The sequence below is a fragment of the Rhinoraja longicauda genome, chromosome 30, assembly GCF_053455715.1.
Source record: "Rhinoraja longicauda isolate Sanriku21f chromosome 30, sRhiLon1.1, whole genome shotgun sequence".
NCBI classification, from domain to species: Eukaryota; Metazoa; Chordata; class Chondrichthyes; order Rajiformes; family Arhynchobatidae; genus Rhinoraja; species Rhinoraja longicauda.
Window position 1 is genome coordinate 6,035,501 of NC_135982.1, and position 20,313 is coordinate 6,055,813.

Sequence of the window (20,313 nt, forward strand, 5' to 3'; positions counted from 1 at the left end):
GCCTGGACTTAAAGGAGTCGATGGAGGGGGCAGTTCTGATGGGGAGAGGGATACTGTTCCACAGTCTAGGAGCTGCAACCGCAAAAGCGCAGTCACCCCTGAGCTTAAGCCTAGACCTCAGGATAGTCAGTAGCCCCAAGTCGGCCGACCTGAGGGACCTGGAGATAGAGTGGTGGGTTAGAAGATTTTTGATATGGGGGGGGGGGGGCAAGCCCGTTTAGGGCTTTGTATGTGAATAGGAGGAGCTTGAAGTTGATTCTGTACAGTACTGGGAGCCAGTGGAGAGAAGCCAGAATCGGGGTGATGTGATCCCTTTTACGGGTACCTGTCAGGAGTCTCGCTGCGGCGTTTTGGACCAATTTGCGGTAGGACAGGGATGATTGGCTGATCCCAGTGTATAGGGAGTTGCAGTAGTCTAGGCGGGAGGAAATGAATGCATGGATGATTTTTTCAATGTCGTCAAATTGGAGGAATGGTTTGATTTTAGCTATGGTATGAAGCTGGAAGAAGCTGGCTTTTACCACAGCGTTGACTTGCTTGTCAAACTTTAATGCAGAATCAAATATCACGCCAAGGCTTTTGACATGCGGTTTGACTAGGGAGGATAGGCTTCCAGGACTGCCTGTTATCGTTTTGATGGAGTCGGGGGGGCGAATAGGATGACCTCAGACTTGCTCTCGTTTAGTTGAAGGAACATTCTCAACCACTACCCTCCACCCCCTATTACCAAGCTAATTTTGAATCCATCCGGTTTGCCAAATCAGTCCATGGCTTTCTAAGTGAACAGAAATCCAGTTCCTTAGAAGATTTTCCAAAATTTCTCAACTTTTAATTTAAGGCTCACCAGCTTGTAGTTTCCAAGCTGTCTAATCACTACAGTCTTTTTGGAATAAGGAAACAATAACGATCCTCCAGTCATCTGGTACCTCACCTGTGGCTGGCTGACAGAGTAAAAATATTCTCCCTTGTTTCTCATATGATAGGGGACTCGGAGTAGGGAGGGGTGGAAGATGAGCAGATGGTGACCATGGAGAAACGGAACTCAGATAACTGTTCACAAAAAAAGACACAAAGTGCTGGAGTAACTCAGCGGGTCAGGCAGCATCTCTGGAGAGCATGGAGAGATGACGCTTCAGGTCAGAACACTTCTTCAGACTGATTTGAGGGGGGTTGGGGAGAAGAAAACTGTGAGAGAGGGCTGAAGAAGGGTCTCGACCTGAAACATCACCCATTCCTTCTCTCCAGAGATGCTGCCTGTTACTCCACTTTTTGTGTCTATATAGGTGCAGGACAAAATCTGGCAGGTTATAGGTGGATAAACCTGGACAGATTCAAGAGAGGAGGTATAGGAGGGACACGTGTTGCATCTCCTGCAGTTGAAAGAAAACATATCTGGGGAGGGGGTGGTTTGGGTGGGAAGCGATGAGTTAACCAGGGAGTTGCGGAGGAAAAAAATGCTCTCTGTGGAAAGCACAATGGGGTCGAAATGGGAAGATGTAGCTAATGGTGGAATCCCGTTGGAGGTGGCAAAAATGTCACGAGGATTATGTTATTGTATGCAATGGCTGATGGGGTGAAAGGTGAGGACCAGGGAAACACTGTCCATGTTGTGACTGGGGGGGAGGGAGAACAAGGGGGAGATAGGTGGTACCGGAGGGGGGGGGGGGGGGTGATAGGCCGATAGTTGGACAAAAGCCAGACAAAAAAGTGAGGTAAGGATAGACAATAGACAATAAACAATAGGTGCAGGAGGAGGCCATTCAGCCCTTCGAGCCAGCACCGCCATTCAATGTGATCATGGCTGATCATTCTCAATCAGTACCCCGTTCCTGCCTTCTCCCCAAATCCCTGACCCCGCTATCCTTGAGAGCTCTATCTAGCTCTCTCTTGAATGCATTCAGAGAATTGGCCTCCACTGCCAATAGGGGAGTTGTGAAGTCAGAGGAAGGAATATGGGTAGAAGGGAGGGGGGACAAATGGGGCTATGGGGACATTTGGGGCACAGGGAAGATGAGAGGAGGACATTTGGGGCACAGGGAAGATGAGAGGAGGACATTTGGGGCACAGGGAAGATGAGAGGAGGACATTTGGGGCACAGGGAAGATGAGAGGAGGACATTTGGGGCACAGGGAAGATGAGAGGAGGACATTTGGGGCACAGGGAAGATGAGAGGAGGACATTTGGGGCACAGGGGAGAGGAGAGGAGGACATTTGGGGCACAGGGAAGATGAGAGGAGGACATTTGGGGCACAGGGGAGAGGAGAGGAGGACATTTGGGGCACAGGGGAGAGGAGAGGAGGACATTTGGGGCACAGGGGAGAGGAGAGGAGGACACAGGGGAGAGGAGAGGAGGACATTTGGGGCACAGGGGAGAGGAGAGGAGGACATTTGGGGCACAGGGGAGAGGAGAGGAGGCACCAATAAAGTGGTCATGTATCTTTCTTGCTTTTGCCTGGCGACCTATTCGCGTTCATACTGCAAAGTTTGACCGGAACGGCAATGAAAAGTTTGAGCTTCTCCGCGGCATTTCTGGTAGCACCACAGGCATTGCTTAGTCGGGTACCCTAAGTTAAACTACAGCCATCACAGTTTTCAGGGGAGTGGTGGGTCAGCCACTACCTGAGTGTAAGCGGTGCGCTCCTCGGCCTCGGATCCGGCTTCGGCTCCGTCCCCGGCCTCCGCCATGCCCGGTCCCGGCCTCAGTCACCCGGCCTCCGCCTCTCCGCGCTGCCCGAGCCCCGACGCGTCACTGTCCCGGCCTCAGCTTTAGTCACCCGTCCCCGGCCTCTCCGCGCTCCCCCGGCCCTGTCCCCGAGCCCGGCCTCAGCCTCCCCGCGCTGACCCGTCCCCGTCCCTCAGCCTCCCCCTCCCCCGCGCTGACCCGTCCCCGTCCCTCAGCCTCCCCCTCCCCGCGCTGCCCCGTCCCCGTCCCTCAGCCTCCCCCTCCCCCGCGCTGCCCCGTCCCCGTCCCTCAGCCCCCCCCCTCCCCGCGCTGCCCCGTCCCCGTCCCTCAGCCTCCCCCCCTCCCCGCGCTGCCCTGTCCCCGTCCCTCAGCCTCCCCCCCTCCCCGCGCTGCCCTGTCCCCGTCCCTCAGCCCCCCCCTCCCCGCGCTGCCCCGTCCCTCAGCCCCCCCCTCCCCGCGCTGCCCTGTCCCCGTCCCTCAGCCTCCCCCCCTCCCCGCGCTGCCCTGTCCCCGTCCCTCAGCCCCCCCCTCCCCGCGCTGCCCCGTCCCTCAGCCTCCCCCTCCCCCTCCCCGCGCTGCCCCTCTTCCCGCCACCGCGCTCGAGCGCCTCCTTTCTCCCGCCGGCGCGCGGACAGCGCGGACATGTCGTCGCCTCCCCGCGCCAACGGCTCCCTGGCGGCGAGCGCTCGGGCCCTGGTCTGGTCTGGTCTGGTCTGATCTGGTGAGATGCCTTCCTTCACAGATGTTACTCAAGGTTCATGAGACGTCCTCAGCCACAATTCTTATCACTAACGAGTCCAACTTAAACTGAGAGGAACAGTCTCTTGCCCAGAGTTGGGGGATCGAGGACCAGACTACACAGGTTCAAGGTGAAGGGGAAAAGATTTAATAGGAACCTAAGGGGTAACCTTTTTCACACAGAGGGTGGTGGGTGTATGGAACAAGCTGCCAGTGGAGGTAGTTGAGGCCGGGACTATCCCAACCTTTAAGAAACAGACAGGTATATGGATAGGACAGGTTCAGAGGGATATGGACCAAGTGCAGGCAAGCAGGACTCGTGTAGCTGGGTCACGTTGGCCAGTGTGGGCAAGTTGGGTGAAGGGCCTGTTTCCACACTGTATCACTATGACTCCTACATAATCAAGTTGTTTTAAAATCCCATCCTCTTTTGAAAAATGTCAAAGTTGGCCGGGGGAGATTAATCCCGAGGAGACATTTAACCTTGTGCAAAGGGATTGTTAACTTTAGTTAGGGGTGATCACTGCTGGTTGGTAACCACAAGCTGGGTTCAAAGTCTTTTTTCTTCATTGAACAGAGGCTTCTATCAAGCACCATAGGCAATAGTGAATTCCAACATCAATAACTGCTCTGACAGTGCATCCCAGGATCTGAAAAAATTATCTATTTTTCTAGGATCTAGACAGTTAACTTGATGGACAGGAGTGGTTGGTAGAAGACCATTGTCTTTCCGATGTTTAGAGCAAGTCACTTACTCTATTGGACACTTCAGTGAAAGAGTCATCAATAGTGTGGATAGACACAAAAAGCTGGAGTAACTCAGTGGGTCAGACAGCATCTCTGGAGAGAAGAAATAGGTGACGTTTCAGGTCATATAACCTATTCCTTTTCTCCAATGATGCAGTTTGACCCATTGAGTTACTCCATCTTTTTGTGTCTAACTTCGGTTTAAACGAGCATCTGCAGTTCTTTCCTACACATCAATGACGTGGAACTTGGTCTTCAAATGGGCACTGGCAACTAGCGTCATCTACATAGTTTCATTTCCCTGCCATCCTAATTTGTTACCTACATGAGACACATGAAAGCAATGAAGAAATACTATTAACACTGGCTCCACAAAATCTTCCATATCGTCTGGCAGGACAGGGAAACCAAAGTTGACATGCTCACTGAGGTCAACATCTCAAATATCAAGGCTCTGATTGTGCTCAACCACAACTGACGGGTGGTCACATGACACCAGACTCCACGCGCAAAATCTTCAACTCATGAGAATCCCTCATCTATGACCCACCAAAATAGAGGAGACACCAAAAAGGCATGAAACACCTCGAGTCTCTTCATTGGGAGCCTGCAGAGTCTTTTGCAAACTGTGGCAGGTGCAAACAAGATCCCAGCAAACCACCCGTCTCTGCCATCAATCACTGCTTGCCAAACCTCTGGTGGAGTTTGATCTGGAATGAAGCAAATGATCTTCCTGAGACTGCCTAAGAAAAATAGATTTCTGGAGGTAACAATATTTGTTTTGTTACCTTCTTAATGTAACAAAATGCCATAACGTGTTTTTAAGGACTTCATAAATAAAACATGATCTGCCCTATACTATTTTTTATCTTTCAAATATTTATCCATCTATCTCTTTTATGAAAACAACCAAATCTGCTTACACTGCTCTTTCGGCAAGCAAACTGTCTCCAGATCTTAATAACCGCCTGCTTAATTGTTTTTTTATCCTTAAATCGATGAGTTGTAATAACTGACTTTTTTTCCAACTTTCTCAAATGAATTTTTATAGGGCTGAAGTGTCCCACCCCCCGACCTCTATGTGATATCCGCTGGCTGTAGAATCTTGAGTAGGGATATTTTTCTGCACAGCAACTTAATTCCTTACTTTGGAAATTACTTTGTTTGAGGTTGATAAATTATAACAATCCTAATGCTGATATTAACATCCCCTTTATAACTCTACCACTCCTTGCTAAAAGTGAAACTTTGCTTTATATTCACTGTTCCAGCGGTTAATTTACCAATATTCCCACAGGATTCAACTTTCCATGAATGACCAGTGTACTTGCTTGACTGAAGCCTGTTTTTACCACAGACTTTGACATGACCAGAAATAGGTCCTTCAGTCCATCTCGTCCTTGCTGACCAAAATGGCCCATTATGTTAGTTTCATTTTCCTGCATTTAGCCCATATCCCGCTAAATCTTTCCCATCCATGTACCTGTCCAAATGTATGTTAACTGAACATCCATGGTAAAGATGAGTTAACGGAGGCATGGAAACTGAAAGTTATTAAAGAGTTGAGGGGCATGTGAGGTGTTTTGGACGTAGGTGGGAAGGAATTGACCAAAATGTATGCCCTTTATTAACTTTACCATTAACTTGCACTTGACTCTGTCTCGGCCTTCATCATGATCTCTTCTAAATTCACTTTCTGTGTCCCACACCTTTTCGACTTTGCAAGTATGTGGTGGTTGTCCTGAATAATTCAGCTTTTCTGCTAATGCTTCCATTGACAGCTGCCTACTTGAGTGCATGATACAGTTTCATCCTTAATCCTATCCCCTGACAATAACGGGTAGGTGTAAGCTTGTTTAAGGACAGACACGGAGGAAGATGGGTCAGGTTCACATTAACACTAAAATATTTAATTGTTCAGAAGATTGCTTCTTACAATCTGAATACCCTATCTCTGCAACTGTCAGAATCTGAGAAACAAAGGCTACCAATCTACATTTTCCAGTAATCTCCCATATTAATACACTCAACATGTGCCAACTCTGAAATAAAGTTCTTCCCTGGTCTTATAGCTCATAAAGCACGAACCAACTGCAGATCTTGTTTAATCATACATAAGCTTCCACACAGGCTCAGACCAATTTCATTCCACCAATTTCCTGGCAATCTCAATGAGGCTGTGATAGTAGTTTCATGGTCTTCCATAAACTCCCTGCAGTGTCTTGGCTTCCCAGAAATAATCTCAAGCCTGGGAAGCTTCTGCAGAGTCTTATGCTTAACATCTTTTATGCCTTACTCCCCTCTGGACAGGCAGGATTGGACACTAAATCTCCCCCTGAACTACCTGTATCTTTTTTTGAGAAATAAGTAACTGCAGTTGCTGTTTTACAAAAGAAGACACAAAGTACTGGAGTAGCTCAGCCAGTCAGGCAGCATCTCAGGAAGTCATGGGTCGGCGATGATTTGGGTTGGGATCCTTCTTGAGACTGGTTGTGGGGTATGGGGAAGAAAAAAGCTGGAAGAGAGGAGGGGCAGGTCAAAACCTGGCAGGTAATAAGGTAACATAACCCTACCCCTCCTTTTTTTCCAATTAGTTAATTTCTTCCAAAGATGGTGAATATGAAGACACCAATTAACTAGACACAAGGGAGCAAACGACCATTGCAACCTCCAATCTAAATGAATTTACTAACTTAGCCACCAAAATACTATCAGAATCAGTGCTTTCGTTTGTGGCGCTGTATTCTTTATTTTCTATAAATTTGAAACTGATGGTGCTATTTTACAAATATGCAAACATGCACTTTGTTATTTCACATAACACCTTCCAAGATTTCTCTAACTACATGTTGCAAGTCTAAACTGTGGAAATCTATAAAACCTAATTGTTTTTATCTTAGCAGTCATATTATGAAATGTTTCCTCTGAAAGAATGAAGCATCTCTAACACTATTTTCCAGGAATCCCAGAGTATGTCTTTTGCTGTCATGTTAAATAAAATTACTCTCATCAAAGCCATTAAAATTCAGTACAGAATAATGACAGGCTGAAAGACACATTAAGCTGAATATGTTCCCGTGGGAAGTCGGCCTTCACGGTACCAGACACCTGCACATAAGAAGTTGCTTCTCAGGGTTTAGAAGTAGTTTTTCATGGTTTATTGAGGACTGGATGTTCCACTCTGAGCCAAATCCAATGGTGCCTCCTTATCACACAATGGTGGCCTCTTTGGTATGCAACTCCCCTTTACTCCCCTGTACTCCTGTTTGACTCCCTAACACAATTAAAGCAACTCTATTATGGGAACTCTACTATGTATCTGCGGAGACTACTTTATGCTATGTAACCATGGAAAATTACTGCATGTGCTTTGTGCTGCTTTCAACTGTATAAATACTGACTGTAATCTGTGTATTCTTTGAGAGGACAGATGCAGGTGCTTGAGTGAACAAGAGTGCACTCGGGTCTCTGTGTCTTCTCCCAAGGTGTTAAAGTAAAAAGTTTTAACTGAGTATTGTGTTCTTTGAATTATTTGATAGATATGTCTAGGCGACATTCACACACTGAAAAGGTTAGATCTCATCAGGAGATGGCTCTGACTTCCTCTTTGCATTTATCAGCAAAGTGCAAATCTCTAGCTTCGAGGCTAATCAAGTTTCAGTGACAGTGTTTATGCACACAGATTTTCGAAGCTATGGAGTGTTATGAAAGGCTGTCAAATGTAATTGTGTTTTTGATGTTAATAGTTCTGGGCTCAACCGGGATCATTCAACCATCCCAAAAGTCTCCTGATTATCAATATTCAAAACAAGTAAGTGCTTTTTCTTTTCATCTAAGTTTTCTTCAAGAGCTTAGGTGTTATTACTTAACAGTGATTGACAAAATTAACCACTAAGAGTTTAATAACTAAGAAAAGCAAAGTTAAATTAGTACAATTGGAAGTGAGTTGCTACTTTCCTAGTTTGAGTGCAGATTGTTTGGTTGTATTACTTTTTCTTTGGAATTGTTAGAATATAAGAGACAGAAATATCAGTCCAGATCACCTTCCAACATCCTGGAAATTGTATGACATGATGATAAAGGGGTTGTTGATGAATCATTGTTATCAAACTTTATCAAGTAGTTTGCTTTGGACTCAGATGTGACACAAGGAATTTGACACAAGGTGGAAAGCTTTGGGAGTCATGTACTCAAAGTGTTCGGTTTCTCCCAAGCAGTGAACTTTAACTTTTCAAGTCACCAACTATTGTTATACTAAACCTCAAAATGTTATTTTCTGAAAAAATCTATCTAGCATATACTGTATCTAGCAATGGACCAAAACCAAATTAAAGACAGACGCAGTCAGGGGAAATATGTAAACTACAGGCTCTATTACAAATAATTATCAGTAACTGGAAATTCCTGGCTGCATAACACCAGACATGTATTTAGTTTAGTTTAGTTTAATTTGTTTAGAGATACAGTGTGGAAATAGGCCCTTCGGACCACCGAGTCCATGCCGACCAACGATCACCTTTTCTATCTTACACGCGAGGGACAATTTACAGAAGCCAATTAACCAACAAGCTTGCACGTTTTTGGAATGTGGGAGGAATCCAGAGCACCCTGAGAAAACCCACGCGGTCACAGGGAGAACGTACAAACTCTGCACAGACAGCATCCGTAGTCAAGATTGAACCTGGGTCGCTGCCACTGTATGGCAGCAAGCCTATCGCTGTGCCACTGTGCTGCAATATTGTACTAAGGTGCAATACTTTGACAATCACATAATTGTAGATATTACGACACATTTTTAGTCTCATAACCATTATTATAAGTATTCAAGTATGCGACAATTAAGTTATACATTTATCAGCTTTGTGATGTTTTTGCACAAATGCATTTGAGAATCTAATCTTTTCAATCAATACAGTTAGTGACAGTTGGAAGGTACAATTTCTGGCAATATGTAAAGCATACTCTCAACTGTTAACTTATTTGAGTCATGCAGCGTGGAAACAGGCCCTTTGGCCCAACTTGCTCACGCCGACCAACATGCTCCATCTACACTAGTCCCACCTGTCCGCATTTGGCCTATATCCCTCTAAACCTATCCTATCTATGTACCTGTCCAAATGTTTTTTAAACATTGTGATTGTACCAGCATCAACTATCTTCTCTGGCCGCACATTCCATATACCTATCACCCTTTGTGTAAATAAGTTGCACCTCATTCCAATTCGTTCCTATTTAATCTGTCGCCTCCTCACCTTAAACCTTTGCCCTTCGGTTCTTGATTCCCCCACTCTGGTGAAAGGCTCTGTGCATTTACCCTCTCTATTCCTCTCAGGATCTTAGACCCAAATGATTATTTTAAGAAAACCTTAGATGTTTATGATAATATAATTTGCAATGATGCCTAGATGCTGACATGAACCTGCATATTTAGCATATTCAAATAAAGAAAATGGATCTGGAAGGTCAAAAATTACTTCAAATACACAGGTTAATTAGAGGTTGAGAGAAAAGAGGGAAAAACATTCTGATGAAGAGTCATACCCTAAATAATAGTCTAGCTTTTTGTTTCAGATACTGGTTAAGAGTTTGTGTCTTTAACTTTTGTTCTGCTTCTGTACCTTGATGCTGTGGAGCTGAATAAAAAGAGCAGCTAAAAAATTCTTGAATTCTTCAACCTTGAAAGGAAGAAACGAACAAAGGAACACAACAAAATAAGAACAGGGGTTGACCAGTTAGCAATATGATCTTGGCTGATCTGTGCTGGCCTCAACTTCTGCTACAGTACCCCATAACCCCCAATTCCTCAATCTTTCAAATATTTATCTACCTATCTACCTACTGTGTGATTCTTGGAAGAGGAAAATTCAAACCAGTATTTTCAGTGAAACCACATCTGCCAAACAAGTAACCTTTGTAATCAGTTGATTATCATGAAGTACATCTCTGTGTGAAGTGCTATTGCAAACTGAGGGGGGTTTCTAGTCGAAACACGAGCACAGGAAGAGGTTATTGAGCCCCTTGAGCATGTGCTGTTGCTCTTCTCAGCATTTGCAGATCTGCACCGCACTTTTATGTACACATGCTTTTGTTCAATATTCCCTGATACTCTCACCCATCAAAAATCGTTGTCGTTAGTTTGAACAATTGACCGAAACCTACGCCCAATTTACATTTTGGGGATCAAGTTTAAGATTTCCATCACTATTTTAAAGGACGCTGCCAATTTGCCTGCCAAATGTCCCCAATTTTAAGGATATAATCTCTTTATTTTCTGTATTAACACCATTGAATCTTACAGTCATTTTAAATAACAGGATTGTCATCCCTTACCAAATCGCAAATGGTTACAAATAGCTTTACAAAATTTGGTCTCAAATTAGGGCCTACTTTCATTCAAATGAATATGGGTTCTATGCTACTTCCAAAGATGAGATGAGAGAGACTAAAAATTATGTTAAGACTTCAGATTGTGTTTGACCAAGTTTCTACAATAGAGGTTTGAGAGAAGGATCATCGTGGGCAAATGCCTACCCTAATTTTAACATATTCTTGTGCATTTGCTAAGTTCCTGGCCTCCACCCTTAAATTAATGATAAAGTAGACCGAAAAATTAAGAATACATTCATTGCAGTATTGTTGCATTGCAATAATATTAGAAATGTACTGAAATATTTGATTCACCTTTAAAACAAGGGTGAATTAAAATTCATTATTGAAGTTGGATTGCTTACACATTATAAATTCACTGCAGAAAATGATTTTGGATGATCAACCATGATCATATCATATTCGCTGGCTCGAAGGGCCGAATGGCCTCTGCCTGCACCTATTTTCTATATTTCTAAATGGCAGCATTCTGTTATGTGGAGGAATGAGTGCAATGTGTGTTCACAGATCCTTAAAGGTAGCAGGATATGTTCACTTTCTGAATGCTATTGATAATTAGCTGAACCATAGACCAGCAGAGCAGGAAGGTTGTGTTAGAATTCTAAGCTCTACTGTACCAATCAGACTACATTTTGAGTACAGCATACAGTTCTGGACTGATTACAGAGTATCATCCAGTCTGAAGAAGGGTCCCAAACCAAAACGTCACCTATCCATACTCTCCAGACATGCTGCCTGACCCCCTAAGTTACTCCGGCACTTTGCGTCTTTTTTGTAAACCAGCATCTGCAGTTTCTTGTATTTGTTTTTATGGAGTTTTATGTTTTGCATTAGAGTGGGTACAGGAAAGACCTGACTTGACTGTTGCTGTAAGGAGAAACTGAAGAGGCTGGGTTTACTCTCATTGGAATGTAGGACGCTGGGGGGTAATCAAAAGGTACTTACCACGGGAATTAAAGGGGAATCCTATGTCCCATCCACTGAATGACACAGTGACAGCAACATGTTTGGATCCAGGACTAAGACGACATGGTGCACCTAGTTGTGATGAAAATCAAAAAAACTGCAGCTACTGGAAATATAAACTAAAACTAGAAATGCTGGAAATACTCAGCAGCTCAGGCCTCATCTGCATGAAGAGGAACAGAGTTAATGCTTTAGATCAGGGGCCTCCAAACTTTTCAGCATGAGGGCCACATTATATATTTGGCACATTTTTGCGGGCCGTAGGAAAAAATAAAGAAGTGTGAGTTTTATAAATTTAATGAACTCAAAAAAGTTTAGACTAGGTTACATTAGATTAGGTTAAACTAGGTTAGGTTAGATTAGGTTAGTTTACATTAGGGTTTATATGGCAATAAATAAATAATATTCAATTTTTTAAAAGAGCTTGACATATTGGAATATATATATTCTGTAGGTATACAATTATTTATAAAACAGAAGAAATACAGTGACCACCACTGGGGGAGAGAGAGAGGAGAGAGAGAGAGGGGTAGAGGTGGGGGAGAGAGAGTGGGGGGGGGGGGGGAGAGAGTCGAGGTAGAGGGAGCAGTGGGTGAGAGGCGTATGTTGAAAGGCTGGAGCGATTGGGCTTGTATACACTGGAATTTAGAAGGATGAGGGGGGATCTTATTGAAACATATAAGATAATTAAGGGATTGGACACATTAGAGGCAGGAAACATGTTCCCAATGTTGGGGGAGTCCAGAACAAGGGGCCACAGTTTAAGAATAAGGGGTAGGCCATTTAGAACGGAGATGAGGAAGAACTTTTTCAGTCAGAGAGTGGTGAAGATGTGGAATTCTCTGCCTCAGAAGGCAGTGGAGGCCAGTTCGTTGGATGCTTTCAAGAGAGAGCTGGATAGAGCTCTTGAGGATAGCGGAGTGAGGGGGTATGGGGAGAAGGCAGGAACGGGGTACTGATTGAGAGTGATCAGCCATGATCGCATTGAATGGCGGTGCTGGCTCGAAGGGCTGAATGGCCTACTCCTGCACCTATTGTCTATTGTCTAGAGCGGGAGTGCGAGGAGGGGGAGGGTATCAGAGGGTCCGGTGAAGGAGCGCCGCCACTTGCGGGGTCTGCTCCCTCCCTCGCTCTCCCTCTCGCTCTCCCTCTCTCCCCTCTCCCTCTCTCCCAGCGCCAGCGAGATCTGCGCCGCTGCTCCACTCTCTTCCCGGCCCCGTCTCCCTCTAACGCAGTGAAATAAGAACAAACACAAGTGTAGTTGTTGTTCAGAAGCCCCGCATCCCCGGGGTGAGCGGCGGCGGCGAGGAGAGACGTTTCACTTGTGTTCGTTTGTATTTCGCTGCGTTAGAGGGAGACGGGGCCGGGGAAGAGAGTGGAGGAGCGGCGCAGATCGCACTGGGAGAGAGGGAGAGGGGAGAGAGGGAGGGAGCGGCACTCGCAAGTGGCGGCGCTCCTTCACCGGACCCTCTGACATCCTCCCCGTCCCCGCACTCCCGCTCTCACCCGCTGCTCCCTCTACCCTGAATCTCTCCCCTCCCCCCCCTCTCCCCGGGGTGAGCAGCGGCGGCGAGGAGGGAAGTTTCCTTGGGCTTGTTGTTTGCGAGGGGGCGCTGCGATCTCTCGCCTTGTTCCGGCTCTGGGTCGGTGGTGATCTGCTCTCCGGTGAGCCTTCGCCGGCAACTTCTGCCTCCAGTCCCCACCACCTAAGCTTGCTGCGGGCTGGATAAAATCTTGTGGCGGGCTGGATGTGGCCCACGGGCCATAGTTTGGAGATCCCTGCTTTAGATCAAAGACCCTTTGTCAAAGCGGAAATCCTGGTTCTGCTGCTTCACAGCTCCAGTGACCCAAGCTCAAGTTTGACCTCAGATGCTCTCTATGTGGAATTTGCATGTACTCCTTGTGACCATATGCATTTCCTCCTGATACCCCAATGTCTATAAAAAATATATATAGTGGATGAGCTTGAGGCCCAGTTAGATATTGGCAAGTAAGATGTTGTACCAATTACAGAGACATGGCTGCAAGAGGACCAGGGCTGGAAGCTGAATATTCAGGGTTATACGTCCTATTGAAAAGATAGACAGGTTGGCAGAGTGTATGGGGTCGCTCTGTTGGTAAAGAATGATATTCAGTCCCTTGCAAGGGGTGACATAGAACCAGGAGATGTAGAGTCAGTATAGATAGAACTGAGGAATTGTAAGGGTAAAAAGACTCCAATGGGAGTTATCTACAGGCCCCCAAATAGTAGCCTGGACTCAGGGTGCAAGTTGAATCAAGAGTTAAAATTGGCATGTCGCATATGTAATGCTACGGTGGTTATGTGAGATTTCAACATGCAGGTAGACTGGGAAAATCAGGTTGATACTGGACCCCAGGAAAGGGAGTTTGTGGAATGCCCCCGAGATGGATTCTTAGAGCAGCTTGTACTGGAGCCTACCAGGGAGAAGGCAATTCTGGATTTAGTGTTGTGTAATGAACTGGATTTGATAAAGAGAACTCAAGGTAAAAGAGCCATTAGGAGGCAGTGATCATAATATGAAGGTTTTTAATCTACAATTTGAGTGGGAGAAGGGAAAATCGAAAATGTCAGTATTACAGTTGAGAAATGGGGACTATGGAGACATGAGGGAGAAACTGGCCAGAGTTGACTGGAAAGAGACCCTAGCAGGGAAGATGGTGCAACAGCAGTGGCAGGTATTTCTGGGAATAATACAGAAGTTGCAGGATCAATTCATCCCAAAGAGGAGGAAAGATTCAAAGGGGAATAAGAGGCGACCGTGGCTGACAAGGGAAGTCACGGACAGTATAAAAATATAAGAGAAGAAGCATAACATAGCAAAGATGAGCAGGAAGTCAGAGGATTGGGACTCTTTTAAACAGAAGATAACTAAAAAGGCAATACGGAGAGAAAAGATGAGGTACGAAGGTAAGCTAGCCAAGAATATAAAGGAGGATTGTAAAAGCTTCTTTAGGTGCGTGAAGAGGGAAAAAATAGTTAAGGCAAATGTGGGTCCCTTGAAGACAGAAGCAGGTGAATTTATTATGGGAAACAAGGAAATGGCAGACGAGTTGAACCGGTACTTTGGATCTGTCTTCACTAAGGAAGACACAAACAATCTCCCAGATATTCTAGTGGCCAGAGTTCCTAGGGTGACGGAGGAACTGAAGGAAATTCACATTAGGCAGGAAATGGTGTTGGGTAGACTGATGGGACTGCAGGCTGATAAATCCCCAGGGCCTGATGGTCTGCATCCCAGGGTACTTAAGGAGGTGGCTCTAGAAATTGTGGACGCATTGGTGATCATTTTCCAATGTTCTATAGATTCAGGATCAGTTCTTGTGGATTGGAGTGTAGCTAATGTTATCCCACTTTTTAAGAAAGGAGGGAAAGAGAAAACGGGAAATTATAGACCAGTTAGTCTTACATCAGTGGTGGGGAAGATGCTGGGGTCAATTATAAAAGACGAAATTGCGGAGCATTTGGATAGTAGTAACAGGATCGTTCCGAGTCAGCATGGATTTATGAAGGGGTAATCATGCTTGACTAATCTTCTGGAATTTTTTGAGGATATAACTAGGGAAATGGACAGGGGAGAGCCAGTGGATGTAGTGTACCTGGACTTTCAGAAAGCCTTCGACAAGGTCCCACATAGGAGATTAGTGGGCAAAATTAGAGCACATGGTATTGGGGGTAGGGTATTGACATGGATAGAAAATTGGTTGGCAGACAGGAAACAAAGAGTAGGGATAAATGGTTCCCTTTCAGAATGGCAGGCAGTGACTAGTGGCGTACAGCAAGGCTCGTGCTGGGACTGCAGCTATTTACAATATACATTAGATGAAGGGATTAAAAGTAACATTAGCAAATTTGCAGATGACACAAAGCTGGGTGGCAGTGTGAACTGTGAGGAAGATGCTATGAGGTTGCAGGGTGACTTGGACAGGTTGTGTAGCGGGCGGATACATGGCAGATGCAGTTTAATGTGGATAAATGTGAGGTTTTCCACTTTGGTGGTAAGAACAGGAAGGCAGATTATTATCTGAATGGTGTCAAGTTAGGAAAAGGGGACATACAACAAGATCTTGGTGTCCTAGTGCACCAGTCACTGAAAGGAAGCATGCAGGTGCAGCAGGCAGTGAAGAAAGCCAAAGGAATATTGGCCTTCATAACAAGTGGAGTTGAGTATAGGAGCAAAGAGGTCATTCTGCAGTTATACAGGGCCTGAGTGAGATCGCACCTGGAGTATTGTGTGCAGTTTTGGTCTCCAAACTTGAGGAAGGACATTCTTGCTATTGAGGGAGTGCAGTGTAGGTTCACGAGGTTAATTCCCGGATTGGCGGGACTGTCGTACATTGAAAGACTGGAGCGACTGGGCTTGCATACTCTGGAATTTAGAAGGCTGAGAGGGGATTTTTTTGAAACATATAAGATTATTAAGGGATTGGACACACTGGAGGCAGGAAACATGTTTCCGATGTTGGGGAAGTCCCAAACCAGGGGTCACAGTTTAAGAATAAGGGATAGGCCATTTGGAATGGAGATAAGGAAAAACTTTTTCACTCAGAAAGTTGTGAAGCTATGGAATTCTCTGCCTCAGAAGGCAATGGAGGCCAATTCTCTGGATGTTTTCAAGAGTGAGTTAGATAGAGCTCTTAATGATAGCGCAGTCAAGGGATATGGGGAGAGAGCAGGAACGGGGTACTGATTGTGGATGATCAGCCATGATCACGGTGAATGGCGGGGCTGGCTCGAAGGGCCGAATGGCCTACTCCTGCCCCTATTGTCTATTGTCTATTGTCATATCCCAAAGATGAGCAATCTTTGAGGTTGATTGGCCACTATAAATTGACTCTAGTAATGAGCAATGAAAAATAAGGCAATTGATTAGAATCTGAGGAAAATAAAATATAGAATGAGTGTAACTGGGTACTTAATGGTCAGCATGGACTTTACTGCACCGAAGGACTTGTTTCCATGCTGTATGACTGTGAGACACAGACCCAGATAATGCTTCATGGAAACAATTTCTAGAGCTCTTACGGCCTTACTGAGTCACCAGAACGAAGATTTAATTTAAGAAGAAACAAAGAACATTATGTATGATATAAATCTTTAACAAGAGCAGGATAGTGAACTTGTTGATTTCGCTACCATTGAGCGCTGTGGAACAAAGATGTTCAATAAGTTAAAAAATATAGTGAGATAAATTTCCAGATGCAAAAGGTGTTATGGGGAGAGAGCAGGAATATGGTACTGTGATATGGTATTGAGATTCTGCTAGGATCGTTTTGAATGGTGGGACAGGTTCCAAATGCTAAATATCCTACTCCTGCTTATATATTCTATGATTCTGCAAAATGTTAGAAATGTCAAGAGAGAGACAAGTCAAGAGTGTAGGAAAAAACTGCAGATGCTGGTTTAAATGGAGTAACTCAGCGGGGCAGTAAATGCTGGAGTAACTCAGCGGGACAGGCAGCATCTCTGGATGGAAGGAATGGGTGACGTTTCGGGTCGAGACCCTTCTTCAGACTGAGAGTCAGGGGAGAGGGAGACACAGAGAAAAGGAAGTGTAAGCTGTGAAATCGTGACATCAAAGGGGATGCAGTTCAAGGAAAATGTAGAAAAGCTCATTAGCTAGGAGAAGGTGACAACGAAGCATACAGTGGTAACATTTAATCAGGGGGACAGTCAGACTGGTCAGAGAATGAGGGGGAGGATGGAGAGAGAGGGAAAGCAAGGGTTACTTGAAGTTAGAGAAGTCAATATTCATACCACTGGGGTGTAAGCTGCCCAAGCGAAACATGAGGTGCTGTTCCTCCAATTTACGCGGAGGAGGCTCAGGATAGAAAGGTCAGTGTGGGAATAGGAGGGGGAATTAAAGTGTTTAGCAACTGAGAGATTAGGTAGGTTTAGGTGGACTAAGCGGAGATGTTCACCGAAACGATCGCCGAGCCTGCGCTTGGTCTCTCTGATGTATTGGAGTCCACACCTGGAACAACAGATACAGCAGATGAGGTTGGAGGAAGTGTAAGTGAACCTCTGCCTCATCTGAAAAGAACCTGGTGGTCTTGGTTTTCAGCCCTCTGTACCTTATTCACAATGGGAGTCAGCAGGGTTGGCAGCTTCTATGGAGAGAGCAACAGATCTAATTTATCAGTAGAGAATCTTGCATCAGAAATTGTAATAGAAACTGAGTTAAACTTTAGGATGAACTCAATATTTATAAAAAGTTAAAAAGCAGATGTTTCTGATCCTTTGTTTATCAGTGGCTCCAAAAGCACTCTTCTGGTGCCTCTTCTTTTGCTACAGATGAAATCTGCTCTCATAGAATGCTTCCTCTTCTAATTCGTCTCATTTCAGACATCCCTAAATCTCAGGATTAATGTTACAGATAATAAACATTCACTCAACATCGCTAAAACAAATTATCTGTAGGAAGATAACTGCAGATGCTGGTTTAAATCGAAGGTAGACACAAAAAGCTGGAGTAACTCAGCGGGACAGGCAGCATCTGAGGAGAGAAGGATCCTTCTCTCCTGAGATGCTAGCTGACCCGCTGAGTTACTCCAGCTTTTTGTGTCTACCTTCAAAACAAATTATCTGATCATTGCCATCCTGTTTTACTGAGAGTGCTTTGTGCACAAATTAGCTTCTATGTTTCCTACGTTACATCTGTACTGCACTTCAAAACTACATAGTTGGTGCATCCTAAAAGATGGCTATAGATATCTACGTTTGTTTGTTCATTAATCATTATTTCCTCACTTGCATCCCCACTGCTGTTATCAATTTTAACACTTCCCAGTTAAATGAAATCTGCCTTTCACTTGGACCCTCACTTTGTAAAGGCTTGTGAAAATGTTATGCCACACACAGGTAAAATATGGCTTCAGATGTAAAGTTTAGATACAAGCAACTGCAGATGCTGGAATCTTGAGCAAAACACAAAGTGCTGGAGTAACTCAGTGGGGTTCATCCCAGTACATATTAATTGTGGCGATCATTTCTGCCTTCACCACCTTTTAGGTAATTTCCTTACCCCACCATCCTTTCGATGTAAAGATTTGTTCTTGTCTTTTCTCAAACCCGTCTAACAATCCCCTTAAGTTGAAAAGCAAAAACCAGCAGATGCTAGCAATCAGAAACAGAAACAGAACATGCAGAATCAAACAGCATTTAAGCAAAGATTTTTTAACCTGAAATGTTACCCGATTTTCTCTTCACAGATGTTGCCTGACATGCTGCATGTTATCAGTATTTTGTGTTTTTTTCCCTTAAATGTACACCCTTGTTGAAGGGAGTTTGCATTTCCTGTGTCTCAGTGACAGAAGGAATATAATGTTCGGTCTTGTCATGTCATTCATAACTCGTCCTTGAGTAATGCCTTTCTATCTCGGCTTTAGTATTGTGATGAGTACAGAGATGGCTGATTAGACTAATTTGGGATCAAAAGTTTCTTCCACACAGGTGACAGAAGTGTAGGGATCCTGTGGCAGCAGTAGTTCTTGATTCTTGAGATTCTCTTTCCTTTTCATCTTTTTTCCTAACTTCCTCATATGAATAAGCACAGCTCTTTATGCCGGTACGCCAAACAGGACGAACACGTGCTTGAAATCAATGTTGAAATTCTTCAGGGCTGTTCAAAGAAAGTCTTTGAGTCTCTTTTTCAGTCCACCACATGATCGTTTGCCCTCATTCAGCACTCCATAAAGTGTTCTGTGATCAGACATTCTTCAGACATGTCCTCATCATGACAACCACATCATGACCACCACTTCGGATGTTTTGTCTAAAGTTCTTTGCCTTTTCCTGAAATTTAACACATGCACCAATGTCAATTTGATTGTTGCAACCTTCACCCTGCATTGATTGCATCTTCACCCTGTTTGCCGGTTGCAAAACCATCCGATATAGTAACATTTGATGTTCAAGCTATTGCACAACAAAGTGGAGGAAGAGCCTAATCAGTAATCCAAAAGTTGTTTCTGCAAACTGTGCTTGCATGTGCCTATTGAGGACAGACATAGAACATAGAACAGTACAGCACAAGTACAGGCCCTTAGGCCCACAATGTCTGTGCCGAACATGATGCCAGCACCATTTCTTATCTCTTGTACATAATCCATATCCCTTAATTCCCTGTGCATCGATGTGCCTATCCAAAAGCCTCTTAAATGCTACTATCGTGTCTACTTCAACCACCCACCCTGGCAGCACATTCCAGGCACTCACCACGCTCTAAGTTAAATGGTTTCTGCACACACCTCCTTTAAACTCTGCCCTTCTCACCTTAAAGCTTTGTCCTCTAGTATTATTGAAGGCCTAACCGTACTGGAGCTGTATTGTTATTCATGCAATGACTTGGTCTTTTGGTGACTTGGTCAAATTGCAGGGAACCGGAAGAAAATATTCCGGTAGTATGAACATGTTTCCAAATACACAGGACAAGATGTTAGAAATCCAAAGTGCCAAATGTCAATTTACTCCCGGTGGTAATGGGAGGCTTATGCACTCACCTATGCTCCTCCGATGTTGAGAAAGGCTAGGCAGACACGTCATTGGGGTTATCAAGTGGGCACCTACTTTCATCGACGTTTCGCTGATTGGACCCACGACGTCTCCAGTAGGCTCAGCAGTGCATTCTGGCATCCCTGAACCACCCCCCTCTGCATCTGCCTAGCCGGCTTATTTGGGAGACCAGATGGGGTCTTTCCTCTTCAGCCAGAGCCACTGGCTACTTCGCTCTGCCACCTGTGATGTTTCCTTGATAGCCTGGCGTAGGGCTTGT

The 20,313-nt window shown here is 44.8% G+C and overlaps 2 protein-coding genes across 2 annotated transcripts in view; one reads left to right on the forward strand and one right to left on the reverse strand.

The window, feature by feature from the left end:
- cenps (centromere protein S) overlaps positions 1 to 2,831 on the reverse strand; it is a 28,247-nt gene extending 25,416 nt beyond the window's left edge. Inside the window, exon 1 of the mRNA XM_078425323.1 lies at positions 2,620 to 2,831. Coding sequence (XP_078281449.1) covers positions 2,620 to 2,685 — 66 coding nt within the window. The 5' untranslated portion in view covers positions 2,686 to 2,831. The remainder of the gene's footprint in view (positions 1 to 2,619) is intronic.
- Positions 2,832 to 3,265: 434 nt separating this feature from the next.
- Positions 3,266 to 20,313, forward strand: part of LOC144608059 (uncharacterized) — a 42,264-nt gene continuing 25,216 nt past the window's right edge. Inside the window, exon 1 of the mRNA XM_078425322.1 lies at positions 3,266 to 3,404. The gene's annotated coding sequence lies outside the window, so the exon portion shown is untranslated. The remainder of the gene's footprint in view (positions 3,405 to 20,313) is intronic.